This window comes from Mus caroli, unplaced genomic scaffold, assembly GCF_978045245.1.
Source record: "Mus caroli unplaced genomic scaffold, Mus_caroli_1 scaffold_7, whole genome shotgun sequence".
In the NCBI taxonomy this organism is placed as follows: Eukaryota; Metazoa; Chordata; class Mammalia; order Rodentia; family Muridae; genus Mus; species Mus caroli.
In genome coordinates, this window is record NW_028227262.1 from 62,449,730 (window position 1) to 62,470,895 (window position 21,166).

Below are 21,166 nucleotides of genomic sequence, written 5' to 3' on the forward strand. Positions count from 1 at the left end.
CTGGTGAGACAAGCATAGCAAGCACAGAAGCCTGGGTGATGGCTGTTACTCAACTGCCTTCGTGGAGCAGCAGCTGGGGAGATTGCTCCATGGGAGACCATGCATTGGAGTGGACAAGCCTTAGTTCAAGCTCCACTGCTCAAGAAAGAGAGAGGGAGGGGAGAAATAACTAAAACAACACTGTAACAGTGCCTGGAACACTGCCTTACATCAAATGTATGATGTAAGGGCAGATAGCAAGAGAGGAAGGGAAGGGCAGAGAGGCAAAGGAAAATACAATCAGCAGGGTAAGGCTGCAAGCACTGACACTCAGCATTTCCACACCCGTGCACTTTCCTCTGCACATGTTCTGTAATCACAAGGCAGACCCTACACCATCACCCAGTCTCTTTTGTAGCACACAACTCTAACAAGCCTGGCCATCCAGTGTCTAAGTCCATAGCAAACCGGAAGCAGTGGGGCTGAGGGAGCACTGCTAATTCAGAAAGGCACACAGACAACAGCAAGAAGTAACAGCTAACATTCTCAACAGAACAAAACCAGAAAACACCACTAGCTTCCGGCTCAGGGGCAAAGCGTCTTACAACAAACAAAACTCCAAGACATTCCAGTGGCGTTCTAGAAACAGTACACTTCAGAATAAAACAACTGTCCACCAGACATTAACTCTGCCCTCTCGGAAGCTGCACTACCTCACATGAATGTGAGGTCAGGGTACAGTCCTTCTGCAGCGCGGGGCACCGCTGTTCAGACAGGCTCAGGTAAAAGGCACTTCCCACCTAAAACAAGCTACCTCTGTGGCACATGCTCTAAAGACAGGAATACGAAATGTACTTCACAAAAAGCCTGCCCAAATAGTAAAATACCAGAAGCTGATAAACACCAAGGAGCAGAAAAGCTTGATCCTAATGAAGAATGTGTGCACACAAGTGGACAAATGTACAGATAATTAAAAAGTAAAACGTATCTTTAAAGATAAAAAATAAAACAGCTCAATCAAAACATTTGCACACTTTAACTCAAGACAGATTACAAACTACCCTCTAGAAAGGTTACAAATACAAGCTCATCATCTTGTTTAGGAAGCTGGATGTTTCCTTTTCTTCCCTCCCTATCTTCCTTCCTTTTTCTATTTCAGCCCTTCATTCCTTCCTTTCTGATTATTATACTCAAATTCCTTCATCTCCCAAAAGCAATCTATTGTCATTAATATCATTAACCAGTCACAGTAATAAACTCCACTGTGACCCAGCATCTGTTGTCCTCCATTCGGTCATCATGCCATTACCACCTGGACTCTCTCCACACATCCATTTCAACAGCTTTGACAAACACTCCATTTCCAAGCCCCGAAACACAAGCCATCCTGCTCCAGATCTCATCCAGCCTTCCTCTTGCACTTGTACTTGGCATTAGCTTTTATCACCTCGCCCTGTCTTGACTCTACTATCTGCTCATTCCGCTGCTTTCTTCACATGGTTGCCCATTCCTGCTGTTTTTCACTGAGCCTGCAGATGTACCAGGCACTACAACAGGCATCAGAGACACTGCAATAAACAAGCAGGACTCCAGCTTTAAGCAGCTATAATTCTAGCAGGAGGAGATAAATAAAAAGCAAAAACATTAGCTGATAGAGAGACAAAATAAGCCCTAGCAGCTGGTGTGTGATCCAGGAAGGTCATTCTGAGGTGAGACTGAAGTGACCAGCAGGGGAAGAAGAGGAGGAAAAATGTCCCAGGAAAAGGGCCCAGTCAGGCCTGTAACTGAAAAGGAAACTATACAAAATGCTCCAAAAAGAAAAAAGAAAAGCTGGACCTGATGGCACAAATCTTTAATCCTAGCACTCAGGATGCAGAGGCAGGTGGGTCTCTGTGAGTTGAGGCTAGCCTGGTCTACAGAGAGGGTTCCAGGCTAGCTAGCACTACACAACTGACACCTTGTCTCAAACAAACAAACAAACAAACATGGGAAAAAGAGAGGCCAGGACGAATCAGTACGACTAATAAGCAGATGAAGCTGCTGATCTGGATGTGGTGCTGCAGACAGACCTACAATCCGAGCACTGGGCTAAGGCAAAAGGACTGCAAGCTTGAAGATAGCCTGGGCTAGAAAAACTCAGACAGATGGATGGATGACAGAGCTAGAACAGGGATCTGCAAGCCAGAGAGGAGCTGGGGTTGAATGCAGCTGTCTATCTGTCCTGCTGCTGACCCTAAAGCGCCTGCCCTCAGCGTGCACTCACTCATCCTGCAGGTAGCTTCCCTGTAAGACTCCACCCTACCTTCCATCCATCCTATCCTGTGCATCCAAGCCCTTCTCTAACACAGGCCATTCCTGTGGCAGCATCCTAAACTACAGCCACACCGGAGCTTTGCTGGCCTTCCTGACAAACTAACCAGGTATAGTGGTTCGCATTTATCATCCCAGAATTTAGGAAACAGAGGCAGGTGACTTGGCATAAGTTCAAGGGTAGCTTGAGCTAGTTACAAGGGAGTTACAGTTCAGACTAAAGACAGTGTCGCAAAGAAAGCAAAACAAAACAAGGCATCCCAAGATATGTCACTGCCTTTCTTTTGAACACTATTTTTACTTAGGGGGAAAATATATAAAACCAATAACAATATCAACAAATTCCACTGTAACTTAGCATCTGCTTTCTTCCCATGGGAATTACAAGTGAATTCTATATATGGCATGGCAGGGTCTGCGCAGGTGAGTGACAGGCACTGAACCCTATCCTCTGCAAGAGCAATTTGTGCTTACCTATCTTCCCCTGCCCATTTTTACTTTTTCCAATACCACTATCTACCTGGCCACACAAGCCAGAAATCCCAGTGCTAGCTCCTCTTTCTCTCCCCTCTCATATCACCTAATAACTAATGTTCATTTTTCTAAATTTCTGGGAAGGATCAAGAAAGACATGAGAAAAACAAATACAAAGGAATCTTTCATCTCCACTAAGAATACTTCCCAGCATCCATAGTCCAAACACAAGGCAGGCCATAGCTAAAAGTAATAATAATAATGATAATCATAATAATCATAATAATCAATTCAGGAATATTGTCTTAATCCTAGCTACACAGATCTGTCCCTTCAATTCAATCAACCCCATTCCACTCTCTCCCTCCCAAGTTGCCTCAACAGAAATCCTAGAACTTAAAAACAACTGAGTTAGGGGGCTGGTGAGATGGCTCAGTGGGTAAGAGCACCCGACTGCTCTTCCGAAGGTCTAGAGTTCAAATCCCAGCAACCACATGGTGGCTCACAACCATCTGTAACGAGATCTGATGCCCTCTTCTGGAGTGTCTGAAGACAGCTACAGTGTACTTACATATAATAAATAAATAAAAAACAACTGAGTTAGAAGAAGCCTTTAGGACCATCCACAAACTCAGAGAGGAGGAGAATATGCCCTAGACTGCTAGAATGAGCCAACTACCCAGTTCCTGGCCTCATACAGTTATCTGTTCATAGTCTATGAACCAACCCTAAGACTTGAATGTAGACTCTGAAAGCATTCCATCATGTTAGAAATCACACTGTAATTCCTAAGTAAGAACACAGCCACTTAAATATGCATTGATGGGGCTGGTGAGATGGCTCAGTGGGTAAGAGCACCCAACTGCTCTTCCGAAGGTCCAGAGTTCAAATCCCAGCAACCACATGGTGGCTCACAACCATCCGCAACAAGATCTGACTCCCTCTTCTGGAGTGTCTGAAGACAGCTACAGTGTACTTACATATATTAATAAAATAAATCTTTAAAAAAAAATGCATTGATATTTGCTCTGAGCTATGCGTTCAAAACTTCAAAGCAGAAAGACTTCATCCACCTTTTGAGAAAAATCTCCATTACCAAAAAAAAAAAAAAAAAAAGACACCTTTTTACAAGTGAATCGCCACAGCTGGTCAGAGGTCCTACAGAGATGACCCTCACCAGGCGAGCCACTAGTCCAGGTTCGCTGCTGATCTCTCTTTCCCTCTCCCAGCCCTGCAGGAACAGAGAGTCATGTGTGCCCATGCTCTAGTGGCACATTCACTGAGTTCAGATGCTACCTCTCTAACTTTATACTCAGCTGCTCTTCCGTGTTAGTCCTTTCTGTCTCCACAACTACACCCCACTCTCTTTGAGGCTCCCCCTCCCTTCCTGGTTATACCTTCAGCAAATCTATACATTTCTAATTGCTACTTCCTGCCCCTATGACCACTGTCACAAATGCAGACTGAGCACCACAGTTATAATTTACTGCAGGCCAATACTCAACAGGAAATGAATAGAAACACATCCTCTTCTTTCTTTTTTTTTTTAAAGACTTATTTATTTTATGTATATGAGTACACCATTGCTCTATTCAGACACACCAGAAGAAAGCATCAGATCCCATTACAGATGGTTGTGAGCCACCATGTGGGAATTGAACTCAGGACCTCAGGAAGAGCAGTCAGTGCTCTTAACCACTGAGCCATCTCTCCAGCCACCTTAATGTGCCCCACCCCCCCACCCCCCCTTTTTTAACATATCCTTTTCTTGAAGGTGCTCTTGGTAATGTTTGAGTTTTGATACCTGGCCTAGTCTTCAACTCTGTAGTGTAGCTTTAGAGTTTTAGATTCCCCTTATAGAGTTAAGATATTACATCTCTGCTCTTGAGATGAACAGTGCCAGGACTGAATCCATCCGTGAAGGGTTTCTATGACTTTCTGGAAAATGTCCCATTTTGCTTTGCATTTGTTATTCTTCAACTTTACTAAAACCACAGTCACCATGTTTTGATCACTGTAATAAGTTGTGAAGCTCCCAGCATAGATCTGTTGTGTTATTGGAACAGGGTCACAGGAGAGGCTATACCTCAAATCTAGTCCGGCCTGGCTGCCCCCAAGTTACATCTACCCTAATTTTCACTCAGCTAATTTGTATCTCTAGCACCAACTGTTACATTGTTAAATCAGGAAAGTCTTGACTTGGATACAAATTAACTTACAGCCCACACTCTGACCCTAAAGAAGTAATTATCCTGTCAGCAGGCTCCTGCGAGGGCCAGTGCCTGGCAAATACAGAAGTGGATGCTCACAGTCATCCATTGGACAGAGCACAAGGTCCCCAATGAAGGAGCCAGAGAAATACCCAGGGAGCTGAAGGGGACTGAAGCTCCATAGGAGGAACATCAATATGAACTAACCAGTACCCCTAGAGCTCCTTGGAACTATACCACCAATCAAAGAAAAAACATGGTGGAACTTGTGGCTCTAGCTATATATGTAGCAGAGGATGGCCTGGTTGGTCATCAATGGGAGAGGCCCTTGGTCCTGTGAAAGCTCTATGCCCCAGTATAGGGGAATGCCAGGACCAGGAAGGAATGGGAATGGGTGGGTTGGGGAGCGGGGTGATGGGGGGGGGGGGGACGGACTAGGAAAGGGGATGACATTTGAAATGTAAATAAAGAAAATATCTAATAAAAATTTTTTTAAAAAAGAAGTGATTATCTAATACTTTAAAGTGGATACAAATTAAATAGATAAAACACAAAACAAAAACCCTCAAAGATTATGGGGCCCACACACTACTGCCAGCCAGAATGACAGACACTCATGATTTCAATGGCTGAATGGGGAAGAGAAATGTATACCAATACAAGGGACACTGAAGTACAGGCATTGACAAGAGCTCAATCCTAGTGCAGGGTGGTCATCTCAGCTACTAACCAAGCTGAAGGAGGCAGCGCTCAAGACCAAGACCTACCTGGGCCATCCAGTGAGCTCAAAGACACCCTAGGCAACTTAGTGAGACAACATCTCAAAAAGAAGCCTAAATGGCTACAGATACATTAGTTAGCAAACATAAGGACCTGAGTTTGATCCCTAGAACCCACATTTTCAAGAGCAGGGCATAGTGGAAAAGATTTATAATCCCAGTGGCAGGGAGACAAGCAGATAGATAGATCCCAGGGCTTGCTGGCCAGCCAGCCTACCTACTTGATCAGCTCCAGACCAATTACAGACTCTAACTCTAAACAAACAAACAAACAAACAAACAGTGTCAGAGGAAGACACCCAAGGTTGAACTAGTAACTCCACATATGTGCATATGCCAACACAAGCACACACATGTAGCATGTGACCCATGCTTGTAATACAGGCACTTGGAATATGGAAGCAGGAGGATCAAGTTCAAGTCACCTGCTAAAACAAAACAAAACAAAACAAAGTTTGGCTAGGAATCTATTTCAGTTGGTAGATAACTTCCTAGGATACACAAAGTCCTGGGTTTAATCCCCAGTACTATATAAACTGGCCATGATGGCACATACCTATAAAGTAGAGGCAGAACTGGATTCATCCTCAACTACGCTTGGGGTTAGAAGTTAGCCTAAAGTACATGAGATGCTGACTCAAAAAAAAAAAAAAAATTGAGGCTGGAAAGACGGCCCAGCAGTTAAGAGCATTACCTACACTTGCAGAAGACAGGGCTTCGGTTCCCAGCAGACCATGGTAACTTATATAACTCCAGTTCCAAGGGATCCAGTGCCCTCTTCTGGCCTCTGTGGGCATCAGGTTGCACAAAGACACTTATATACAGGCATATACACAAAATAGATAAATACATCTTTTTAAAAAGATTTTTAAAGGAGTTGGGGTATAGGTCAGTGGCAGCATTTGCCTACATGCATGGAGCTCTAGGTTCAATCTCAAAGAACTAAACTAATGGTAAAGAGAAACAAGCAAGATCAAGCAAGTCGCATGGCACCCTTCCTGCCACCGGAGGCTCTGGGAGAGGAAGGGAGGTCACCAAGCTTCTCCCTCCCCTCACGCAGGGGCTGTGGATGTGCTATCAGATTCCAGCTCGGCCAGGTTAGGTTACTACACAGCAAAACAAACGTTCCCTCAGGAAAACAAGCTTTATACAATCAAATTCGAAAAATTACCTACCCAGAGACTGCTAACCAAGACCACGCCAATTTATCTAAGTTCTCTAGATAAATTCTTTCAGCTAATCTTACAAAAACCACCCAGGTTTTGAATTTTAAGAGAACAGTAGATCTTAGGAGTCAGTCAACATCACAGGCAAAGAGCTGCCTACCTCTGTCGTCCATGTTTGTGACCTCAGTCCCCACTATGCTAGCCAAAGGTACAAAGGAAAACACAGAGGCACCCCCTCTACTTCTGCAGGGCAGGCAGGGGCAGACAGAGTATTAGAAATCAACTTTCCCAATCACTGCTGAGTGACATACAGTACTCTCTGGCCAAGCCTAGATTTTCCATAGTCAAATGCCCTAACAGAATCATCTCTTCCAACACAGCCCCCACCAACCTGTCCCCACTTCACCCCAGTCAAAGTTTCCAAAATGTTAAAGGAAAAAAAGGCCAAAGGCCTGAGGAATAGGGCTGGGTTACATCTGGGGAAAACTAAACAAGTTTTAAAACGTGTGATAGAAGCAACACTTTAGGACCTGGCCAGATGAGCCAATCAGAAAAGACTGAGTCAGCAAGAGCCAGAGACCAGCCACCCTCCCACACAGCCCACAGACCCGAGTCCATCTCTTCCCTATTCCCTTAGGTACTAGTCACCACCTAAACCTCCTATTCACACCAGTACCAAAAACATAGTCATCTTCCTTCACACCAACAGTCCCAGGGCAACAGCTCTGAATGACTCTGTACACAGACATTAAGCAACTGGCACAGCTGTGAACTGCTTTCGTCAATATTTTGGATCTCTGTAATCCCGGTTGATAATCTGGCATCAATGTAGTGCTCTGCCCTCTCAACAACACAGGGATGCCATAAGCGATAACCTCTCAGCTTTTCACAAGTCATAAGTAACGCTCCGGTTGGCACTGCCATCCATTGTCTGTCTGCCAACGTTAATTCAACCTAAGGAGTAAAATGCAGCTCAAGTTGATTCAACCATATCTGACCTCACATGAAACCCCAGGGTTTTTAAAACATTTTTTTAAATTACATTATTTTTCTGTATGTGTGTGGGCAGGTTAACCAGCTCACTGCATGTGGAGGTCAGATGACAACTTGCATGAGTTGATTCTTTCCTTCCACCACGTGAGGCTGGGGGTTGTAGTCAGGGCTGGCAGAGAACATCTTTATCTGCAGAAGCACCATGCTGGTCCATGGAGACCTAATTCCAAAGGACTCCTATCTGTCACAATAGGACAGGTATATGTATTTCTGTCATTTGATAGGATATAGCTACATGATAGAGTGTTTGCCTACAACTCATAAAGCCCTGGTTCACTCTCCACTAGAAAAACCCAAAATACACCCTCAACAAAGAATTATCCAGGCCCCAGATCTCACTACTACCATGGTAGCACAATAGGATATGGTGACCAAGGTGGCAACACAAGAGCTGGTGCGGTGTTTTTAAATTCAATAAACCAGCAACTTTTCTTATTCTTTTTAAAACCCTTAGTTCTCTGCATAAACTAAGCTCTTACAGGAATAAACTGGTAACCCCAAGATAGTAAGAAGGTCAGTCTCAGAAGGCCCTTGATGAAGTCAGTGTAACAGTATCCTAAAGACTCACTAATACAGATTAGAACTTAAAACTTTCTCTCCAAAGCTTTCCATCTCAATGCTGTGGTTTGAAAGTGTTCCTTCAAAGTCTGTATGTTGGGTTCCAGTCACCAGGATGGTGGTATATAAATGTGAGACCTTCAGGAGATGACTCCCAAGAGAAAGACCCTCACAAATGAGATGAGTGCCCTTATAAAGGGGTGCCAGAAAGCTATCCTGTCCATTCCTCCCTATGAGGAAGCATGGCAAAGCAGGCAGTCCGCACCCAGAAAGAGCTCTGGCCAGAACTCCACTATGCTGGCCCTCTGACTGTACAGCTCTAGCCTCCAGCACTGAAAAATAAACTGTCTTGCTTACAAGTTTATGGAATTTTGTTACACCAACCCAAAGAGACTTAGACAACGAGTAACCCTAAAATACTGTACAAGTATCCCTGGCTTAAGAAGCTCACAAAGAGATTTGCTGATGAAAGGTCAGGAGTGTTATAAAAGGTGCCAAGAACGTATGTTCACTAGTGCAGGGCACGTCTACTGTAGGGCATATAGGGCCTCTTACTCCATCCTCACTACTGATAGAAAAAAAGTGAATATTATTATTATGAAAAAAGATACTAGGCCCAGGTACAGTGGCCATACCTTTAATCTCAACACTCAAGAGGCAGAGGCAGGCAGATCTGAGTTCCAGGACAGCCTGGGAGCTACTATCCTTAAAAAAAAAAAAAACAGAAAAGGTTGGAGATGTACCTCAGTGGCAAAGTGCTTGACTAGGAAGCATGAGTTCGGTCCTCAGCTCTGGAGAAGGTGGGTAGACAGAAAAATGTATTAATACAAGGGAGAATTTTCTGGAAGGATCCTGCAATGACAGCTAGTAGACCTGGGTCAAGTTCTTTTGTTAGTATAGCTTTGAGAGAATTCCAGCTACTGTGTTCTCACCTGCACAGCAATAACTGTCCTCCTTATCTCGGGGATGTTGTAAGAATGAGTGAGAGAGTGTAAGCCCTATTACTGTAAGAGCCTTCCAGGCTTACTGAGCGTCTCAACTACATCTGAGCTTCTGAGCTACCGTACCTAAGAGAGAAGTCATGAAGATTACGCTTCTAGCTTTCTAATAGAAACAACATGATTAATGCCCAAGAAACAAGGGGTCACTAAACACAATCCATTGCAGTGCTGGGGTGGGGGGCATAGTCTCTCAATTCTGGAGGAGTTGAAGGGGAGAGATCAGTGAGGACTGAAACGTTATAAAAGCTGTGCATGCAAATCTTTTCCTGGAATCCATCCTTTGAAGAACCCTGCTTAGGAAACACCTCTAGCTCAGCATGGCTGATGTGCTCTCATCTCTCTGTAAGGTGGAGATAAGGACTTTCCATCTCCTGAGAAACAAAAACAACTGAGGGCCACTATCTGGCCCAGTGCTCTTCAAATAATATATCCAAGACAATCCACTGAGGTACAGATAGGAAAGTACACCTTCATTTACATTTATTCTCATCACAGAAAATAAGATTGTCAAGAAAAAAGCAACCCAAAAACTATAGAAAATATTTGCAAATCTTCTACTTGAAAAGATTAATAACTAGAATGCAGAGAGTTCTTAAGCAAATAAGTAAACAACTGATTCAAAAAGTGACCAAAGGATTGGATAAACATTTCTTCACAAAGATACACGGATAGATGAGAAGCACAGGAAAATGTTCGACATGACTAATCATCTGCGAAGTGCAAATCAAAGCTACAGAAAGACAACATATTTAACACCTGTTAAGCCAGTTACCATCGCAAACAGAAAATAAAGCCAGGCCCAGTGGCACAGGCCTATATTCCCAGCTCTCAGAGACAAGAGAAAGTTCAAGGTCACCTTGGGTTACCCTGTCTGTAAAATAACAATAATATTGGACATAATGGTGTATGACTTTAATCCAGCTCTGGGAGACAGAAATGGGGCATATCACTTTGAATCCACCTGTAAGTTTGAGACCAGCCTGGTCTACATAGTGAGTTCTAGGACAACAAGAGCTGTAAGTGAGACCCAGCCTCAAAAACTAAAATAAGTAAATAAATGAAACAGAAATAATAATAATTAGCCAGGTGGGATGACAAATACCTGTAAGCCAAGCACAAGGGAATTGAGAAGTAGAATCAGAAGTTTAAGGTTCTTCTCAGCTACATTCCAGGCCAGGCTGGGCTACATGAGACCTTAACTAAAACAACGAAAACAAAAACTGGGACTGAAGAGATGGCTTGGCAGTTAAGAACGCTTGCTTTTGCAGAGGACTGGAGTTCAGTTCCCAGTACTCACGTCAGATGGCTCACAACTGCCTGTAACTATAGCTCTATCGGCACCACATATACATGGCATACAGTCACATACACACACATACACATAAATAAAATAAATCATTAAGATAAACCTGTCAAAGGAGTAACGATGATTCTTGGGCACTGTAGATAGCATGAAAGGCTTCAGGGTCTCTACAGAACACAACATAATAATCTCTCAAAGAACTGGTAAGAGCATCATGGGAGGCCCAAAGGATGACTCAGCACGGAAAGATGCTTGCTGTCAAGCCTGACAACCAGACTTCAGTTCTTGGAGGCCATGTGGTAAAAAAAGAAAAGCAACCCCTACAAGTTGGCCCCGACTTCTGATACACACACACACACACACACACACACACACACGCGCGAGAGCTAACTTAAAAAAAAAAAAAAGTTTTAAAAAATTCACATGACCCAGCAATTCTATGTATATCCCAAAATAGTTCAATGCTGTGCCTCAAAGAAAATTTTCCACATCCATGTTCATGACTTCACTACATAAAGGTAGGATCATTTACTAGGCCATCAACAAATGAATAAGCAAGTAAATTGTGAAATGTATGCACAACAGAGCCTTAAAAAAAAATAAAAATCAAACTACAACATGGATGAACCTTAAAGACATTATGCTAAGTGAATAAGCGAGTCACAAAAGGCAGTCTACTGTCCCACCAGAAGTACATAGAAGTATTTGTCAAAGTAAGAGACAGAAAGGAGAGAGGGAGGTAAGTTAGGTGCACAGATTCAGCATCCCAAGACAGAAGCAGCAACGAGGAAGATGGTGTGGTGGCTGCCATCTATGAAGGCAGGGACACCAACCAACTGCGCACTCAGACAGTTATGGGGGCAGAATTTGCTAAGAACACTTTTTAATTATCATTTTGTTTTGTTTTGTTTTGTTTTTCTTTGTTTTGTCTGAGACAAGATCTCATTATGTAGCTCTCCCTGTCTAGAACTCCTTATGAAGACCAGGCTGCCTAAAACTTACAGAGATCTGCTTGTCTCTGATCCCCAGTGCTAGATTTAAAACACACATGACAACGCCCTGCCTGCTAGGTGCAATTTTACAACAATCCAAAGGGGAAGAAAAAGAATGGAAAAGCCCTGGACACAACTCCCTTTTATTCTAGCACCGAGAAAGTGAACAGGATCATCAGGAGTTCTAGGTCATTCAGTCAGCCTTGACTACAAGAGACTGTCTAAAACAAAAAATGAAACAAACAAGCAAAACCAGAAAAGCTAAGATTTAATACGTAATGACTAATGCCTAAAGCCAGTACTCCCATTCACTTCCATGTCTCACACTATAAGGCTAGTAGTGGCAGTCCTCATCAACTGGGAGAAATGTGCTTCCTGTGGGCATGGGTAAGTGGGTTTACAAATCACGTTGTTTTAAATGAATTAGCCCTCATAAAACAAAGAGGCGTAACAAGATTTCCTGGAACCCTTGGAATAAAGCAGCACAGGCATGATGAGCAACAGCGCCGGGGCCCACCACTTCGCTCTGCTGTCCTCTCCATCAGGTAAGCTACAAAATGGAACACAGCCATGGCTTATAAAACAGCTCACCAAAACCCTGCCATCGTTTCGAAATGGACTGCACACACTGTGCTGATGATGAATCTAACCTTAAGTATACGCCATACTTTCAGACAGCAGAATGTAAGCATAACTTACAGGTCATACAGATGAGGGAAGGCATACTTTAATGTAACAGTGCTAGTCTCCACAGCTTTAGAGACCACTGACCTAAACCTACACCAATAGCACTTTCTGTGATAAGAAACTATCGGTCCTATCTCCAACTCTAAGCACTAGTCACAGGTGGCTTTTCAGCAACTAGCACTTAGCTAATATGTCTGAAGTGTTAAATTGTTATTTTGTTTAACTTTGGATAATTTAAACAGCTATCTCCAGTTGAGGGTACTTTAGCGGACAGCACATCCATAGGCCACAATTAGACAACAACCTCAGTCTCAAAACGCACATCTTATATTGCTCATGTTATCCCCTCTGCCTAGAACGTTTTCCTGATCTTGTCTATCTGGTAATAAACTCAACACATACCTTAAATGTCAGTTTAGCTTTCTTTCCCTGGCTACTCACCCCTCACAAGATAACTGCCCTCACCCTTCCACAGGCTCCCTTTCAATATGTGTAGCAATTTCTCCCATGTCTCAAGATGATGACTGAGTGCCTGAAAGCAGACACCTGCACACAGCATCTGCTCAGCAACACTCACGGGGTAAGCATCTCCAGGTCACAGCACAATCAGTCCACATAGAACTCGGCTCAGACAAGCAGGCTGCACCAAGCGCTCGCTACTTCACTGGCTAGACTGCCTCTTAAGCAGGCTCAGAAGGCTCCTGGTCTAGGGCAGCACAGAGGTGGACGCTGGGCCTGGTCCCAAGTGTCCACTTTCAAAGACTACAAGTTAAAATACATTTCCAATTGTTTTAATGTTTATAAAGTCACCTACCATCTTAGCTACTGAGGTACTGAGGTGCCTCCCCATATATTCTCCTACTTGAAACCCATGTGTTCCTCTTCATCTCTTATTAAATGAGCTGAACTTTGTCAGAAAGACCAAAGAAGAGGTTCTGACCATAGCAACTGCGTATCATGGATCTCATTTCTGAATTCTGGATTTGGCTATATTTAGCAAAGCTATAAGCGTCATCTTGCCCAAAATCAAGAAGACACCATTCACAAACCACCCCCTGAAAATCTGCATTGCCTGTAAAAACCAAGACTTCCCAGCAGGCAAAGTCATCTGAAACAAGAGGGATCAAAGTGGTATCTGTGTCGAGAGACTCGGGAGCATCTAACTCGTCTCTCTGCCTGGTGCTCAAGGGTCCCCAGGAACTGTTTCTTCCCTTTCTCATCTGCTCGCGTCAAACAGGCTACCTCCCTATGCATTCTTCTCTTAACACTGGTAACCTTGCCCTCAGCCCCAACCTGCCTGCTTCTGCTTGACTTCTTGTCTCTTATGTCACGTCTGAGAAACTCCTTCTACACACTTTACTGTGCCTTAGCACATGGCTAGGGCACAGTAAGGGGGCAAGTACACACACAAGCATACATCAACAAGCACAGAACCACTGAAGGAAGTGGGTAGCAAACACATCCAAATATATCGTGGGGAGCAAATATACAAGAATCTCATTCTATCCCACCTCCAAATATACACACCCTTGGCTTCCTTTCCTTGAGGCTGGAAGGAAACTCGTACCAAAACAGTGACATCACACTGGTCAGTGTTCCTGAGCCTCATCTTCCATTTCACCACTCTGTATTTTTGCACATACCATCCCCTCTGCCTGGCCTCTAGTAACAGGACTGGAACACTGGCTGAGTAACTCCCACCTATTCCCTATCACCTTTGAACTACAGGACACTTACTCCAGGGTTATTTGTTAGTTACTGGTTTCAGTCCATGACCCATCCAGCTTTTTTCTGGAACCTAATGCACTGCCTGCCACAGAAAAGCACAAATAAATGGTTCACCAGATGAACGCACACATGTATTACAAAGACATTTAAACTGTGTGCTACATATGAGCCGGGGAGGAGAAGCTGCACACATTTTGAAGCCTTTCTCCCTTGTTCTGCAGATAGGGGGGAATCAGGGAAGCTTCTGACAGTCTTGGTTCTCACCAGCCCCAGAACTAAATTCTATTTGTGCAGGTAAGTACGTTCTGTGGAGCCTGTAGTCCACCTTTTGCAGAACTGATACAGCTCCGGAATGCCACCTTGGGCACAGCAAGGATTCAATATTTACTTACTGTTTAAAGTTTAGATATAAGGCTTTATAGAGCCAAGGAGTATGACAAAATTACTGTGTCTAAGCAATGCTCTAATTTCCCCAATGAGCTCATTCTAGAAGCTTAAGCCAAATCTTCCCTTGATATCAAATGCTTATTAACTCAGACATGGTTTATTATCTCCTACAGGTAAGAAAGCACTCAGCCTAGAGATGTCCATATCTCTCTAATTCATGATCGAGGCTCACCTTCTTCCAGACAACCATGTTCTTCCAGGACTAGCCAGAGAGCCAGCCTAGAAAGACTGCTGCTGTTGCTGGAGATGGCAGCCTTGCATTCCCCTCTTCTCCAGCGCCTGATGCCTGGAGTTCTGGCAGTCTCTTACTATGAAGCACAGACCAATACCCACAGACCAATACCCACACTGGGGAAAAGGAAATTGTGAACAGGATGTGGTGATAATCAGGTCTGCATTTGAAAACTCCCACTATGACCACCCTATGGCCTGGCCACTGCCTGGGGTACTTGGTATAGAACTCTTATCACAGCAACTCTAGCTGGAACTGGTGGACAGATAAGGACCTGAGGATTCGGAGAAGAGGAGCCAGGGAAGGGTACTGCTACCCACACAGTACTGCAAAAAGCATCTGACTCAGCCCTGTCCCAGTCAAACCAGCCTTCACCTGCTCCCCACTCACCTTTAACTCTACACACACTGTCACTGGGTAAATAACAGCTACCATGTATCAAATTAATCACTTTGAAAGTGATAAATTCCTTATATACACTGTCATACTAAGTCCTCAAATACCATTCCTCAGGGCAGTGGAACTCGGACTTTAGCTTAAGTCAGATTCTGCCCAGAACTTGTTAAACTTCTACACCTACTAACAAGCGGGCCTGTGGAGTATCTTCATCTAAGTTGTGTAACTGTTAAAAAATAAAAAAAGGAGAGGAGAGGAGAGGATAGGAGAGGAGAGGAGAGGAGAGGAGAGGAGAGGAGAGGAGAGGAGAGAAAAGGGAGAAAAAAAAGAAGGAAGAAAAGAAGAGAAGAGAAGAGAAGAGAAGAGAAGAGAAGAGAAGAGAAGAGAAGAGAAAAAAGAAACAAACAAAAGATTCAGAGGGGACCAGCAAGACGGTTCACCAAGAAAAGACACTTGTCACAAAAGTCTGACAATCTGATTCTATCCCCCAAAACACATGTAAAGGTAGGAGTGAGCTAACACCACACTGCTGCCTTCTGACTTTTGCACACTGTGGCACATGCACACACATCCTTGTGTGCAGCATACATGCACAACAATAGCAGTAATAATACAATAAATGCTTTTTAAAGCAGGTCCAGGAAATGGTGAGCTGTCTTAGAGAGAACACACACACGATGTAAAAAGGCTTAAAACAAAAGCAAATCCAAAAACTGACCCTAAATCTGTCCGACTATAGGATCTGTGGCCATAAGCACACTACTATATGTGCAAATGAATTTATTTTCTTCCTACACTGACTAGCAGTTCCCTAAAGGCAGACATCACGGCTGGAGATGTAGCCACCTGGCTACCTTGCACAACACAAGCATGATCTCAGCACCTCAATGAAACCCAGTGGCTAATTTAAAAAGGCACACATCACACTTTAGAGTTTCTATCTCTCACCCCTTTTAACCTTAGCAGTGTCTTTGAACTCAGTAGTGCCACATAAATACTGACTCCTACATAGTCACGTACTTCAAAGGCCACAACTGAAGCTCAATCATAGCCAAAAAATTTGCCAGACCAAATTTTAAATGCTACACTCATGCACAGCCTCAGCCCATGCTGTTACCATACTCGCTCATTCCACAAAACGTGTCTTAGCTCCCTAACACTGAAGGGCCCTAAGGACAAGATTTGTAGCAACTGATCCGTAGGTTACTCTCACGGTGGCACTATCACTAACTGTCCATTTTCTATCTCTTCAAACAGCTCTGAAATGCTAACATCTAGTTAAACATCGTGTCCCCAGAGCCTAGCACAGAACTGACCACATCACAAGCACTCTGTGACTGCTGGCTGAATGAATAAACGAGTGAATCAACAGATCCACGCCCAAAGTTCTACTTTTTAAAATATCAGAATGCACAATGTGCAGCTCTCAGGATGAATTCCAGGGAAGCCTAGAAAACAAAGGCTGATTCTGTGTTTTCTCTTTCCCACCACTCTTCCAGACTCAGAGAATAAGCAAAGCTTAGGGCAACACGTGATGAGAAAACATCCTAGCTGAAAAAAATGTTCCTGGGCTCTGAGGCCATCCTCCTGATCTCATCTCCTTCCTCATTCTCTCTCTCCCACCTCCTCTCTCTCCCTCCCCCCTCCCCCCCTCCCCCCCACTGTAGTCAAGGACTTTGGCTACAGGATAAGAGTCAGCTCAGATTCCAAGGTACAGATCTGGCAGCAGACATAGTGGCATCTCCCACCCTGCACCAGAATCCTCAAGGAAAGGTTCAGAAAGGATTGTAACTCAGGCCCAGATTAAGTCCAGTTGGAACAATACTAAGAATGGAAAATAAAAAATAAAAAAAGCAGCAGTAATTTTACAAGGAAATTAATTATCAGATATCTCTTCAAAATTGTGCTTTTTAAGTATAGGCTTCAATGTATCCTCAGAAACTGGGCCTTGCCAAATCCAGTACTTACACAAACTAAGTCTAACACAGCTTCCGCCTCTTCCCACCCACCCGTCCACCACCCTACAAGACTCACCATGACAGGCAGTTCCTAGGCCCAGGTAGAGGTCCTTCCTTCAACCTCAGCGTGCAAAAGCCTCCTTTTCGAAGGGGCTGCTTAGCTCATTCCTCCTTCCCTCGCTGATAGACTAGCCCCTACCACCATGCTGCCTTCACTGAGGCCTCCCCTAGACCCAAGCCTTGGCAGGCTGTAACGCAACCTACAGCAGGCTGGTCCTATCCAATTAGTTTAAATTGCTTCATGCCAAGGAAATTGCTGCTTTTATTAAAAATAAAAGCACAGTAACCAGGCAATGAGCTGTGAAAAGTATCAGTCTGGCATAATTACGAAGGTCGAGGTTAAGGTTACCAAAGAAACACTCAAGATTTTCCCTAAAGCCTGGGGCAGAAAAATATGTATCTGCAGGAGCACAGATAGACCAACGAGCACACACCGAGGAAAACACACAGCATCCTCTCCAACTGAGAGAACACTAAACCAGAGCCAATCCTAAGTCAGTCTTAATAGAAACTAAAAGGAGAAAAGAGGCCTAGGCGTCTGAGCTCAAAACAACCTCATTCGCTTCTTATGATTTTTATCTTAGCTACATCCTGGGGACCTCACTGCAGTTGGGTAAAGAATCAAACCTAACCAAAACACCAAAAATGCATTCCCGTCCCCAGATAAATTCTCTTTGGCTACCTACTTAAAGAAACGGGAAAGTTAGGTGGGAGAAGCCCCCCTCTCCTTTAAAGATCTCTCCCCATCCCCACCCTTCAGCCTCCGAATCTGAATTTAAAGTTTCAGGGAAATGACAAGACCACCACCCTGCATTTCATTTATACTTCACACATAGGATCCGAATAATTCAGTCAAAGGAAGAGATTTCTCCACGCGCTCCCCCCACCCACCCAAATGAAAAGCCACTGAGGTAAACTATTTGGGCAATACTGCCCCCCCCCCCAAAGCCCTGTCAATTCCCAGTTTGAGTTTTAATTCTCTCAAGGACAATGACTCGCAAGGAAAGTGCAGGGGGGGAAGGGAGGGTCAGTTGGTCAAAACCCATTCATACAACTAGAAACCAGAGTCTTGCCACATCAGCACACGAGATTAATTCACCGCGCACTGGCTTCCCAACATACCTTCCGCCAACACCTCGTCCACGGTGACCTGCTGCCTCCCGATGCCGAAGACCCTTCCGATGTAACCACTGCCCAGGCCTGAGCTGCTGCCCCCTCCTCCGCTGGAGCCTGAACCCAGGCCAGAGCTCCCCTGCTCCCGCCTGGAGTCGAAAAACTTCTTCATCTTTCCAATATGAAACGCCAAGGCAAAATAACGATGGTTTCTAGGTTCGTATTTGTTGTAAAGAAAAGAGATCTAAGGATTTCTTCTCCGGTTTCAGCCCTGAGCAGAGCCCCGGGAATCCGGCCGTGGGGTGGGGGCTGAGGGACGGCGCCTGCAGGAATAGACTGTCAATCGCGCGGCGGGTCCCCTCCTCCTCGGGGAGCGATCGTTTAAGTTTAAACCTGCGATGACAGAGGTAGAGAGAGGATGAATCAGTAACACACTCCAGAGCCTAACTGCCGGGTCCTAGGGAAAGCACAGGCCGTCATCCAGAGGAAACGCTGCGTGCATTTTCTTCGGGAAAGCCCTGGAAACGCACCGGCCCCCTGCCTGGACCCCCGCCCCGGGCCCCGGACACCCACTAGCGGCCGCTCGGCGGCGAGCCCAGCTACCAGCCCCGCGACATGGCCACGGCCGCCGGCCTGCGACACGAAGGAGGCGGCGCTGCCGCAGAGCCGGGGCAGCTTCGGCGCCCGCCCGCCCGCCAGCTGATCCCCGAGCGCCGCGCTGAGGCCGCCCCTCCCCCGCGCGCGCGCCCGTCGGCTCCGACCACCCACCCGGAAGTGACCTGCCACCGGAAGTGCTTCTCAGGGCCGCACAGCCCCCTCTCAGGGGCCGTCTCGGGTGCACCAACTATAGCTACAGAGCGAAAGAAACCGATGGCAAGAAGGGGACCAGAGAAGGGGAACTCGGGACAGAGACACTTGGAAGAGAGCGTTGCCGTAGTCCTGCCGCTGAGCACCCTGGGAAGGGTAGTTCGGGGTAATCTGGCATCTGGACTACAATTCCCAAGATGCCTCAGGAGCGAGCGCATCTTCGGACGCTGTCTCGGGCCCTGGAGATGATAGTGGAGTGGTGCAGAAGTGAGGCTTCGGGTATTTAAATACATCCGTTAAAGTTACCAGAGACTAGTTTTCCAGCTGCACGCCCCACTCTCTGTAGCCATTTTATCTATGGCTTGGCCTCGTGGACAGAGGCACTCTGGGAACTGTGGTTTCACAGGAGTCCGGACTGACACCTGAAGGACGCGGTTTAACTGCCTCGCCCCAGTTGGGATTGGGAGTTCCCCGACGTCATGGGAGCGGAGGTACTGAAGGCTTGGGGGCTGGGGAGAAGTGGGTATGATGCCAGCAGGGAGCTGATCGGAATCTCGGTGCTGAAGGAAACAAAGCAGGTGTCTTCCGGTCCCCGACCACGATGAGAACTGAGAAGCCTGAGGGTCTAAGAAGGAACTGTGGGAGACCCAGTACACGGAGCATCTAGGGACCAGGCTACATCCATCCTTGGGCTCCACCCCAAACCATGGTCTCTCTGCCGACCCAGATTTGCCTGGTCCTTACCAGACATATTCACGCCTTTAAAGGGAACTTTAGACACACCTACTGCTTTCTCTTCAGAATCTTTCACAAGAAGATGCTGTGTTTACTAAGGATCGCTTGGGTTCGGGTAGAGTACAGGGCTGTGTGATTGGCACCTGTCAATGCTAAGGATTTGGGAAGGAATTGAGATCTCTGCTCCTAGATTGCTTCACAGAAGATGATGTCGTGCCAAATCCCTGCCTCCCCTGCCCTCTCCCCCAAGAAATAAATGTTTTTTTCTCTTTTTTGAGTGTAGGTTATTTTTCTCCTCCACCAGCTCCCCACACTTCTTAAAGATGCAACTACCCTCTTGCAGTTCATCCCAGAATTTCTACTTCAGGCACTTGAGGAAGATCTAGAAGGGTGCCCCCACCCCAGGAAATAAAAAAAGATGGCTCTTGCTGGGCTGTGGTGGCTCTTTAATCCCAGCACTTGGGAGGCAGAAGCAGACAGATTTCTGATTTCGAGGCCAACCTGGGTTACAAAGTGAGTTCCAGGGCAGCCAGGGCTATGCAGAGAAACCCTGTCTTGAAAAAAACAAAACAAAAAAAGATGGCTCTTGGTTAATCTGAATATTGAGTCGGGCTGAGCTGGTGGTGGCTATTGCGGTTTCTTGTTTCATGTGGTGGTGCCATAGTCATATAACTCTCCAGAGAGAGATAGCATCTTAACTTCCGGAGAGAGCCAGTATTGCCCCCTCAGTTCACACAGTCCTACAGCCACCTTAAGGGTGAGACTCAGCACCTACGGAGCATCCTCCTAACTCAGCCCAGGGTGTTCTCCTCACCTTCCTTAAAAGGCTTGATTTCTGTTACAGAAGCTTAGTGTGCGTCTTAAAATAGATGGGAAATCTTAGTGGGCTTACAGACCTCGTCTTTCTCAGCACCATTAATTTTGACCGACCTTTAAAGAGTCAGTTAGTCTGTCCATCGAGCCCTGGTGCCTTATCGGATTTTCTCCACTCTCCTGGTACAGACCAGGTTTGCTCAAATCTCAAGCCTCACTTCAGACAGTCAAGGTTTTCCAGAAGGACTAAGGCAGCCTACTCCCACTGAGTAACCTGCTTTTAGTAGGCACTCAGCCTGAGTGAAAAACACTGTTTAACAGAAGGGGACTGCAGCAATCATTCCTATACATTGATTGACGGAGTG

General features: G+C 45.3%; 1 protein-coding gene across 16 annotated transcripts in view; it reads right to left on the minus strand.

The window, feature by feature from the left end:
- Aak1 (AP2 associated kinase 1) overlaps positions 1–19,376 on the minus strand; it is a 145,114-nt gene extending 125,738 nt beyond the window's left edge. For 14 of the 16 annotated variants that reach the window (XR_015047600.1, XR_015047601.1, XR_015047598.1 and 11 more), the window contains exon 1: positions 18,456–19,012. Coding sequence is in view for 12 of the 16 variants with exons in the window: in XM_085840396.1 (XP_085696522.1) it covers positions 18,456–18,618 (163 nt within the window). In the remaining 4 variants the exon portion in view is untranslated. The other 2 variants (XM_085840387.1, XM_085840386.1) reach the window with 2 other exon arrangements.
- Positions 19,377–21,166: the final 1,790 nt, after the last annotated feature.